This window comes from Haemorhous mexicanus, chromosome 17 (genome assembly GCF_027477595.1).
Source record: "Haemorhous mexicanus isolate bHaeMex1 chromosome 17, bHaeMex1.pri, whole genome shotgun sequence".
Classification (NCBI taxonomy): Eukaryota; Metazoa; Chordata; class Aves; order Passeriformes; family Fringillidae; genus Haemorhous; species Haemorhous mexicanus.
Genome location: NC_082357.1, coordinates 11,051,064 through 11,062,809, shown reverse-complemented (window position 1 = coordinate 11,062,809; position 11,746 = coordinate 11,051,064). Strand labels below are relative to the sequence as shown.

The 11,746-nt window shown below is 47.7% G+C and overlaps 1 protein-coding gene across 1 annotated transcript in view; it reads left to right on the top strand.

Moving 5' to 3' along the window:
• Nucleotides 1-1,764: 1,764 nt before the first annotated feature.
• PRKAR1B (protein kinase cAMP-dependent type I regulatory subunit beta) overlaps nucleotides 1,765-11,746 on the top strand; it is a 92,360-nt gene continuing 82,378 nt past the window's right edge. Inside the window, exons 1-2 of the mRNA XM_059862210.1 lie at nucleotides 1,765-1,966; nucleotides 2,853-3,036. Of these exons, the coding sequence (XP_059718193.1) occupies nucleotides 2,860-3,036 (177 nt within the window). The 5' untranslated portion in view covers nucleotides 1,765-1,966; nucleotides 2,853-2,859. The remainder of the gene's footprint in view (nucleotides 1,967-2,852; nucleotides 3,037-11,746) is intronic.

Sequence of the window (11,746 nt, the reverse complement as noted above, 5' to 3'; positions counted from 1 at the left end):
AGGGATAGGGACGCGGGGACACGCGGACAGGGACAGGGATAGAGACAGGAATTGGAACAGGAACAGGGAGCGGGACAAGGACAAGGACAGGGAGGGGGTCAAGATTAGAGCGGGTAGAAGGGACAGAGACGGTGACAGCCGGGGGAAAACAGAGCGGGGGACAGGTACCGAGCAGGGGACAGGGCTAGAACAGGGGACAGGGACAGAGCGGGGGACAGGGACAGGGCAGGGTGACAGCGCTGCGGGCGCGCCCCGGGCCCTGGGGCAGGCAGGCAGGTCCGGGGGCCGGACCGGTACCGGCAGGAGGGAGCCGCCGCTGGGTCCCGGGGGAACGAGCGGTGCCAGCCTGGGACAGCCCGCCGGTGGTGCCAGGGCTGAGGGGAGCGGGAAGGCGACAGCGCCGGGACATGTGCCCGGCCACCTTCATATGTGCCACCTCCCCCGCTGTTCCTGCTCTGGAGGATTAAACAGCACGGGCAGGAAGTTGTCAGTTTCTGCAACAGCGTTGTATGCTATTTTGTGTTTATTTGTATTAGCTAATGTGTACATACATTGTGTTTATGTTGTGCTTAGGGGTACTTTACACAACCTCAAGTTTTGTGTTCTCCCCTGGTGACTGCAAGGAACAGACATCAAACCAAAAAGATTCTCAGGGTCCTTTTCCTGAGTGATCACACCGAATCCAAAGTGCAATAAACCACAGAACTACTTCAAATTATTTTAAAATAGCCCTGTGTTTACCAGCAGAGTTTATTCCCTTCTTGTGCTTCTCCTAGCTTGTGAACTTTTGGAGTCCTGTTTTATTCTAAGGGAACCATGGATGTGAATTTCCTGGCAACAGAAGGAGCACAAGCGTGCACTGGAGTATTCCCGACAGCTCGTGCTGGCCCATGGCTGAATGCCAGCTGGGACCACACTCCTCACGGCCTGGCACAGAGGTGCTGCTGCTGCCTGTGATGGCTCTGCTCTAAAAACCCCCGGGCAGAGCTGGTCAGCTGCCCTTCCTAGCCCTTCTCAGCCCTTCCCAGCCCTTCCCGAGCTCTGAGTGCTCAGCAGGGCTGGCAGCTCCCGTGCCACACACAGCGCTGCGATCGCCGCGTAGTTTTAAGAAAATGCAAATGCCAAATCTTGGCAATTGAAGTGCCAAAGTATATGCCAAATTGGTGTAGTTTTAAGAAAATGCAAATGCGCCTGCCTTGGCTCGGCAGCCTGTCCTGCATGCCAGCTCATCACCCGTGATGGTCAGGACACCTTCCATGGCCAGTTTGTCCTCTGTGCCCCAGCCGGGCCATGTGTCACAGCCAGGCTGCTGTCCTCCATGGCCGTGCCCATCCTTCACGGTGCGGCCGCTTCACGCATCCAGACTGTCCTTCGTGGCCAGGCCTGCTCTGAACGGCCGGGCCATTGTCCGTTGTCGCCAGGCTGGTCACCCTTCGCCAGCCGGTCCTCGGGCTGGCCGTGGGGAGCAGCCGGGCCAGGTCCTGCCGTACCCTGCGGGTCCGTGCGGGGCAGAGCGGGTCCGTGCGGCGCGGTTCGAAGCGGAGCGCTCGGAGCCGCCCGGAGCGGATCGGAGCGGCGGGGTCGGTGCGGAGCTGTTCGAAGCGGCGGGGTCGGTGCCTCCCGGAGCGGCGGGGTCGGTGCCACCCGGTTCGGAGCGGAGGGTTCGGGTCCGCCCGGTTCGGAGCGGAGGGCTCCGTGCCGCCTCTCGGCGGAGGCGGCGGTGGAGGCCGCGCCCGCCGGGGAGTGACGGCGGCGGCACTTCCTGCGGGCGAGCGGCGGCGGAGCCGGAGCCTTTGTGCGGGAGCGGGAGGAGGGTCCCCGCGGCGCCCCGCGGCCCCGGGCGGGCGGGCAGCAGCGGAGGCGGCGGCGGCTGCAGTGCGGATACCGGCAGGGGAGCCGCTTCCCCCGCCTCCAGCGCCGGCGAGGACAGAGGAGGCGCCGCCGCTCAGCCGGCTCCGGCCACCAGGTATTTACCGGCCCCTCCGCTCCCCGGGCCCGGCCGGGCGCGGAGCCGTGCGGCGGGACAGGGACAGGGGCAGGGACAGGGACAGGGACAGGGACACGGGCAGGGACACGGGCAGGGAGAGGGACAGCGGCGGCAGATCCGCCCGGCCGGGCCCGGGGGATGCGCTGCCGCGGTGCCGCCCGGCCGGGCCCGGGGCACTTCCCCGGCGCTCGGAGCCTCCCGGGGCCTGCCCCGCACGGCCCCGCACTGCCCCGCACAGCCCCGACCGCCCGCCGCACCCACAGACCCGGGGGTAAAGCTGCCCCGGCGTTCTGGGCTCGTAACGGAGCGGTCAAAACCCCGCTGGGGGAGATAAAGAGGGTTTGGGGCTGTTCTCCCCCCAGGTCATCAAAGTTCCCTTCGGGGAACTCACTTCCCTTCGGGGGGTTACCCGGGGCAGCCAAGGGTCGCTGGCTGGGAAAGGGAGAGATGCTAAAATTGCCCGAAAATCTCTGTAGCAAGAAGCCGGGCTTCTAGTGACAGGAGCGAGTCCCCACGGGGAGAGCAAAGCAAATCTTTACACCGACATTTAATAGTGCTTTTGAAACTCCTTGCCTCGTAAGTTAATTTCACCTGTTTGTTGGTTTTTTCAAAGATTGATCACAATCTAAGTGTTTAAATCCTCTTTGTGTACTTGATGGGATGTTGATACAAAGATGACACAGTTCAGCGTTTCCATGTACCACCCCAGAACATTAAAAGGTTCAAATTGAATAGGTCCTCAATAGGCAACAGGCAATATTAAATGTCTTTGCTCTTCAGATCTCTCTGACAAAGGATTTGGGATCTGTCTCTCATCTCTTTCTTGCACCATTTTCTTACCTTGGTTGTGTTTTCTGTTTACAAGCCTGAAGATGGCTGCTGCTGCTTCCTGCAATGTGGAAGAAGATGAGAGCCTGAAGGGATGTGAACTCTATGTTCAGAAACACAACATCCAACAGATTCTAAAAGAATGCATTGTAAACCTCTGTATAGCAAAGCCAGACCGACCCATGAAGTTCCTCAGAGAACACTTTGAAAAATTAGAAAAGGTCAGTGATTTTCAGGTGACATTTTCCTTTTATAAAATGAAAATGATTGTTTAAAGATTTCAAATGTTTTGGTACTCTTTTTTTTTTTTTCTTTTTTAAATGACCACACAACTGTGAAAATGTAAACCGTTGAGAGAAAAAAGCCCCAACCCTTCATTTGTGGATGTCTACTACAACATTAGCTATAGTTTAGAAATTTTTGTGCATAACACCAAGATTATAATATCTCATCAAACTGCATTTGTTAAAAATGACCCATATTTATTGTGAGGCATGGTACCCTGAACTTTCATCTCTTGGAAGAGCCTGCCTGTGGGTGCAAAAGATGTTTATTCCAGTGTCAGGTGGTGGGGTTTTTTCTTCCCCTAAAACTGACCAAAATCAGGGAACAGGCAAGTTCTCAAAATCCTTGAGCAGTTTGCTATTTAACTTCACTGCTCTCTCCTGTCTGCAGAGCCTGTCCCAGGATCCTCTGACAGGGGATGCATTGAGAGACCTCACTTACTGAGATTGCCTTCAAAAGTGGTGTAGAGAGAGGAAAACATTTCAGAGCATTCCCAGACAAATTCCCTCTAAAGCCTAGGGGTGTCTTTGCAGGAAGAGCATGTTGTGTGAGCAAGTGTTGTAGGCTTGAGAGATAAGGTTCAGCAGTTTCTTCCTTCAGGAGTGGATTATACATAAGGCTGATATATCACCAGTGATGTAAAACATTTAATCCATCTCACTCTCTGCTTTTCAGATTCATTTTTCTATAGGTGAGTATATGCCAGATTTGTGTAGTTTTAAAAAAATGTCAGCACTGCATTTTGGTGGCAGCCTGGGACATCAGAGAGGGGTAGAAAGTACAAGGTGGTTTGTAATTGTATTTGGTTATTGTGAAAGAGAAACAGTCTCTTAATTCTGTATATTCTGAAATTCTGACAACCAAGACCCATTTTGAGAGAATCAAAATTGTTGAATTTCATTACTGTGTTGTGAATTATTATCCATCGTAACATGTGGAATTTTGGGCTTCTTGAAAAGAAGGATAAACCATTCTTGAAAAAAACCCATTAAAATATGCTGTGGTATTGTGGGATATGCCCCATTGCTGGAGGAATTTCTTGAGGAGCTGTACTGAGGGAATTTGGCTTTGTTGCTGTTAACACAGCACACACACCTGAGACAGGAGGGCAGCTCCCACCCTTGAGAAATGACATCTTCTTTCATGTGATCTCCCATTATTTCCCAAAGAGCAGCAGATCCCAGAATTCTGTAGGACATCAATCAGGATGCCAGCACAGGAGCTGATGGATATCACTTGTCTCAAAATGGAAGATGATTTAGAAACATCAAGGCATCAACTGCAGGGAATATTGTGCTTGCTGTGGGAGGACACAATCTTGGCACTGCCTCTCTAGAGCAGCCTGGGGGCCGAGCCTGCTGAGCCTGGAGGCTTTAGGCTCCTTCTGGAGGTTTCCAGCACTGTAATTCTTGTTCCTACAGCAGTTTGTCTCCCCTGTTGCCCAAACATCTCCGAGGACTTCCTTGGGATAAATTGCACTGTGAAGGATTTTCTGCTGTAGAATGATGTTTTGACTCAGTTGGTTGCGTGAGAACAGTTGGAAGGAAGACTTCTAAAGATAGAGAAATCTTTCAATAAGTTTTATCCTGTTTTTATACACTTGTCATAACATATACAGGCAGTCTGAAGAATCCTAATGGAACTGTGAATTTAGCAATTGTTCATTAGATTTTTGTAAATGTGCAATACTGACGTGGCACATTCACTATTAGCTCCTTTAGTTTGGTCCTGTGGAGGGAGAGGAGTGAAAATCTTTGGGTTTAATAATGATTTTCTAAACAAAGTCATGCATTTTTCCACCTAAGTTTGGTATTGTGGGGTTATTTTCCAAGCTCATTAAGATAAACAACACATTCCACTGAAGAGAGCTGTAGAAGAACAGTTTATCTGTCAGAAACACATGTGGGAAGTTTAGAGATGAAGTGTAGGATATTTTTCAAGTGGTTAAAAAATGAGCTTGTGGAAAAAAAATAGAGCTTGCTTCACATCCATGTACTGGAGCTACCACAGAAGTGAACAAAAAAAAGAAGAGTGTGTTAGATTTTGCTAATTCTTAACTCCATCTCGTAAAATCAACTCATAAAAGCAAGATTTATTATGATATGCAAGATCAGAGTGGATCACAAATGTTTCTCATCTTCCGATGACATCAGAGTTGGGTCCACTGCCTTCAGCCTGCTGCTAACTGAGAGTGGGCCAGGGACTTAGCCCTGACCCCAGCACACCCAGTGGCCCCAGGTGTCACTCTGAGGTGTCACACACCAGGAGCAGCTTTGCTCTGGCAGGAGCTGGTGTGACAGCTGAGAGCAGAGCCAGCAGTGAGGCAATGCTCAGGGCACGTGGGCTGTGCTGGGCTCAGCTCTGAGGCTGGGCCCCTCTTTATTCACAGCATGGACATGGCCTGAGAGGGCTGTAAAGGCAGAACATGAATAAATAATTCTGAATAAAGTACTGGAGACTGAGGTTTGATGTTTGATTCTGAAGGAGTGCCAATGTTACATAGAACACTCCCCCCAAAGCCTTTCTAACTGCAGCTTATTTGAATCAAGTGCAATGTCAAAAACCATTACTCTGCAAATAATTGTGGGAAAACTTTAATGCACATTTTTCTGTTCATCTAATACTGGCAGGACCTGCTTAAGTTGCCAGTAATTGCTGGGAATCAGCCTATGTTTCTGTACTCTGAAATTTTCAAGTCTCTTTTATATGCTGTGACCTATGGACTTCAAGATGACATCTACTCTGATCACATTAACAGTTACTTTGTAAAAATCTGTAACATGCCCTTGAGCACAGAAAATAGTTGAAAACAGTTTAGGCACTTTAGATTTTAAAACCTGTGATATTTCCTTTGAACAATTTATTTTACATTTCCCTCTCATTGCGTAGATCTTGGTGGATGGAGTGAGGAAAGTCTTTCCCTTAGGGATTGTAATTGGTTTTTTTTGGAGTGAGGGAATAGATTAGCTAAGAAACTGTGGCATTATTTTAACAGCTGTAATTTAGTCCTGTTTACTTGAGGACTAAAGGAGGCATAGCAGAAAAAACCAGGGAACCCATATTTTATCTCTGGTTCTTACTTTATGTGAAAAAATCGATTACTGAGAAATTACAGGCAATGCTTTGTATTTTTAGCCATACTGAGACTGCAAAAATTTCATAGTGTCAGGCTGTTTAGTGCCACGATTATATGATCAAAGGTGGAGTTGTCTTGCCAGGCTAAGCTCAGCTGTTCCACAGCAAAGAATTAGAATAAAGAATAGAACTAATGGAGAAAATGGCACCAAAGAAGAGGAAGCAGCAGGAAACTGCAGGATGTGTTTAAAATGGCTTTGCTGAAGCCATTTTAATGTGGGGTGTTTTAGGGCAGGGCTGTGCTGGCTGAGCTGGGCTTTGCTGGTACCTTCTGGAGCTGAGCTCTCTCCAGGCCCCTTCTGTCGCCCTCAGCACATGCGGAAAACAGTTTTACTCTAATAAATCACGGCCAGCGGGTCGGCAGTGTAGTTTGGGATGCAGGCTGATGCCGCATCCTCACGGTGCCGTCGGAAAGGGAATTTTGGGAAAATCCAAATTTGGAGCTCGAACCCCGCGGGCCAACAGCGCTGCCCGTGCGGCGCCCCCTGGCGGCGCCGGGGGAACTGCACCCGGGCGTGCCGGGACCCGGCCCTGCAGAGAAACCCAAATGCAAATTTATTTCTGTCAGCAAAATACTCTTTATTTACTTACCACGGGGAGTTTCATAACCAAAGGCACTCGAGCAACAAAGTTTGAGCACCGTGCTCTTCTTCTGCGATAGTATTGTCTCTCAGTATTTGTATTTTATCACCAAAAAAGAGTCCTTCAATCAGTAATTTCCACCAGAACCTGTCTAAACCAATTCAATTAATTCTTAACAGTAAAGGTTGTTATTATGCAAAGTATAATTCACTGCTTTCAGATAAGCTGGAGGGAGGTTACGGATTTGAAGCAAAATCATACAGAGAAAAAGCTTTAGAAAAAAATGCATTAACTAAGCAGTTTTATAAAGCCTAATAATGATATTGTTCAAAGCTTGCCAAGCAGTTGGGTGGTATCTCCGTGGTGGTCAGAAATGTTGGTAAAGCATGCAGGAACATACCTGAGGTGCTGAGAGGAGCACAGCCGTGGGAGCAGCCGGTGCCCTGGCTGTGAGACTGAGCAGGCTTGGCAGCCTCTGTCCTGCCTCTCCCTGAGATCAGCAAAGGGAAGAGCTGGATGAAAAGCAGCTCAGGTGGGACCTCTGTGTTTGCCAGCCCCAGGCAGTGTTGTGAGAGGTGACAGTTTTCTTGAAAAGGTAAAGGAAAACAAGGTGAATTTTTAAAGCCCTGCCCAGGCAAACTTTCCTACATGCAGGGAAGGTGGAGGATGAAGGGAATAAGAGCAGAAAGAGGAAAAAAAAGCTTTTTCCTTAAGAAATAAAATTAGTTATAAGCAAACCCATGCTCTCATGAGCTTGAGTGGGACATATTAGAGCTAAGCTCCCTGCTTACTTTGTGTGTCCACAAGTGTGAGTGGCTTTCCCAGTCTCAAAGCCAAAACCTGACAAAGCCAGAGTGCAGTGATGGAACATGGAGGGAGCTCTGCCTGGAAGATGTCTTTGTTCCACATCTCAAGCTGCCCTGTTTTACATTCATCAGGTTACTTAATCCACTTTCATGTGGGCTTGTCTCCTCTTACACAAGCTATGCGTGCATACATTGTTATTTGGCTGGATTCTAAGAATCAGAAGTGTTGGCTATGATCCTCTTTGATTATATAAGCTTTTAAGTATCAAAAATAGGGTCTGTGTTTTGTAACATCACCTCTCACTTTGCTGTGAGGCAAAGAAAGTAGGGAAGAGGTGGTGATGGGTTGAGATGCTGAAGACACTGGTGGGGGGAAGACAAGGAGTGTGAACAAGTTGCAGGAGGTAAAACAATGGCAGTGAAGGGTCTGAGGAAGGTCAGCCATGCAGCTGGAGTGTCATCAGAGTAGGTGGATTTTTGGCAGGAGATTTTTGCCTGGATTGGAAATTGGGAGTGAGCAGAGATGCAGAGAGGCCTTGGAGGATGCAGAAATAGTAATCAAAGGGGAGGATAGCTATGGAGGGGGTAAATACCTTGGTAGGATAGTAGGGAGAGCATTAAAGATATTTCTCAGAATTGCTGCAGAAGAAAAGGTAGCATGGAGCAGGGAGAAGGCAGTGGAACAATAATTGGGATTGTGTGAATAACAAGGCTGAACTGATCACAAAGATTGCCAGTCCTGGCAAAGATAAGACTGGAAAGAACATTAAGATCTCCCAGATTTTTCCTGCTTTTAGTGATGGCATCAGTCAGTCCCGTGCTTCCAGCAAAATGAAGTGCTTTGCCTTTGGCCTTTATTGGTTGCTGTAAATCATCAGTCCCAAGGAGTGGTGAGGGGTGTTAGAAATCCTCCTGGATTGAGAGCATCTCCTCTGGGTCAATTCCAGTGCAAAGAGAGATTAGTCACCTGTGCATGAACCTTCCTGCACATTTTCTGTGAATAATCCAGGTCTGTCAGGCAGAAAAGTTTATGAATGTGCTTGAGGGGGAAAAAAACCCACTTGGAGTGTACTTGGTGGTGGTTTTGAATGCAATGTATACATTGTAGGAAGCGGAGCAGAGGTGCTGAGCTTTGATATCAAATGTCTGAGTTGCTTTTGAGAGTGTTTTTGGGATGTTGTTGTAAGGCTGCACAGTGATTTGGAGCCCCCTTAGGTGCTTTCCTTCCTTTAGCTCACCTGAGTTTTCAGGTAGTGACAAAGCCTGAAAGGAGACACTGGGAGAAAAAGTGAATTCCTGTTTAGAAATGCTCCAGCTGATAGGGAAGAAAGCTTCTGGGTCAGGAAGTGTGTGTGCTCTTGAGCAGTGGTCTGAAAGCAAAGGTAAACCTAAAATCTGTCCCAGCATTGGGGCTGCTTCACTTGCAGTACTTAAACTCATTAAAAGTTCATGGGAGAATTATCTGGGAGAGATGCTGAGGACAATATGCTCAATTCCTGTGGTTGTAGCTGAAAGTGGACATTCAAAAGATAAATTGGTTGCTGCAATTGTATTTATTGGTTCTTCAAATTAGAGGCAATGATCAAAGGCAGTTCCACTGTCTTGCTGTTGTGCCTTCCATGTGTTTTTTCATTTGGAGGTGGACACAATTGGGCAGTATGATTATGAATTATCAGTGCCATCCAAAGAGAGAGAGAGAGAGAGAGAGAGAGAGAGATCACTTGTTGTCATGACAACAAAAGATGATGAGGTGTTTACTTGAAGCCGAGTTCTGCACAAGGATTCACATCAAGCCGCATCTGAAGATCGGTGTTTGAAGAACTCCTCTGGAGACAGTTCTTGGCTCCTTCCAAACACTGCCTGCATTTGTGCAGCTTTACCCCAGGATATGTGGAAGACGTCTCTCTGAAAGCTCAGCCCAGGACAGAGCAAAGGCTTTTATTTGCAAAAGGCACGCTGTAGTTCAGGAATGGGGATCCTTCCCAGCCTGCAGCTATGGAAAACCAGCCAGTCCGCTGCCTGCTGTTTGTAGAAAAGGAGTTTGTAGTGAAGAGACTTCCTTTTAAAATGAATCACACCGTAACTCACTTTTATAATCCTTTCAAATCTTCTTGGCTTCTAAAAGTATTTGAGTTTAAGAGCATGCTTTGTAGTATTAATTTTATCTCACTGAGCTTCCTTTTGTATATAAATCTGTGCTGGGGTGGGGGAAATATTATTTATTAATTCCTTGGAAGTGGCTTTTATGCAATGTGTACTGAAGAGAGAAGAGTGTATTTTATTTTCAAATGTGGCAAACTACTCTTCTCTCTGAGTAAATATGCTCTGTATAAACAGAACTGTGTAAGTGCTGCACACCATTAGTTGCCCGACTGCCCTCTTGTTGTACTTGCCTTTTAGTTAAATTTTAGCTGCTATTCTTCAGAAGGGTCTTTACTGCCTTTCAGTTAAGCCCATGAAGAAGCTGCATTTGGTTGTGTTCATTTAATATAGTCAGAGACCACTAACACTATCAGAGATAGGCAGTCAGTAATGTTATTTGAAATTCTTCAGTCATAGCTTTTGTTTTTAACACTAGATATTAAATATAATTGTAATATATAGCACACATTTGTACTTGAAATATTTTGCTTGATTATTGTTTAGGAATCTAGAGACAGAGAGGAGTAAAGAAGAAGTTGATGAGAATGCTGAGATAGGATTTGCAGTTCTTAAACTATAGGAAAATCTAGCTGAGTAATTGTTTGCATAGCTAGTGCTGCTATTTGAATGGGAAATGAAAAAGTTTCAGTAAGGATTTAATACATCTGAAATTCTGGATTTTTGGTTACAGCACTGAGATCAACTGTATTGTGGCCTGGGAGTTTTGGGGTTGTAAGCCAAATTTAAACTCCAATTGGTCTCAGGAAGAACTTGGCACTTTTTGAGGCAGGTCAAGGTCTTGAAAAGTCAGATCTTTAGCCAGCCCTCTACATTTTATATCTGAGCTTGTCCCCTAAATATTTCAGTAATGCCTTCTTCAAAACAAGAATGTGTGACTTGTTACTTTGAGTCACGCAACATGGGAAATACTGTTCAGTTATTTATTTCAAGTAACAATAGTGCATCAAAGACTGGTGTCAGAGATGAGAAGGGCAGTGTCAGTGATGGTGCAGGAATTGACTGGAATAAGACCAGAAAAGACAGGTGGCATGATGGATTTGATGTAAACACCAATAGCAAAACATAGATTAATCATCCCCTTTTCTTGCAAGCTTGGAAGTTGTGAGCCTGTGCCAGTTTTCTGTACTGCCCTTCTCTGGTGCCATACCTGATGAGCTGTGGATAAGTCACTTCCTCTGTCAGTGGGACCAGCTGGTGATGCTGGGGATCTGCCACCCGTGCTGGTGCTCCCAGATGCTCCCTCCCCCCCTCACTCCCATCCTAGCTGAGTGGAAAGTCTCACTGGAAATTTCCTGTAGGACAGAGGCCAGGTTCTGACATCCCTGTTGGTTTATGGGGTGTGCAGGGAGCTCAGCATTGCTGTGCTTCCTTTTGGGTAGCCTGCAGTGCTGCTGAGCTGAGCTGTCTGAAAAATCCTGGGCTTGTTGAGGGAGTCGTGGGGTGATGGCTGTGTGCACATCCCTCAGCATGGCACTGGGGCCACCAGGCTGTGGGGTTTGCCTACACAGAGGACATGGCAGCAGCCAGCTTGCCTCCTTATGGTGCAGTGCTCATGCCCTTTGGTTTCCTGTACCAGGGAACAGAATTTATGGTCCACCCCATCTCCAGCTCTCCCCTGCCTTTAGTGGAGACTGGGATGAGCCAGCCCCAAGGCTCTGGGGGAGCAGCAGGGGCAGTGAGTGTGCTGTGGCTGAGCTGTGCCAGGGGTGAGGAGGAGGGCTGGGTCTGAGCAGACAGCCCCTGTTCCTTTGACTGACAGATGTGGGTGATGCAAAGGGAATTTTATTCCTTTCTGCTTTCCCTCGGATCCCAGGAAGCTGAGGGATAGAACATGAGGCTCTGGGAAAATACTGTAATTATGGGTAATCTAGTTTGTCTCTATCCCTTGGAAGTCAAATTCAGTGTATGAATTGACAATCTTGCAACTCTGACCTCCTTTCTTGAAGGTTTTCTGTACTTC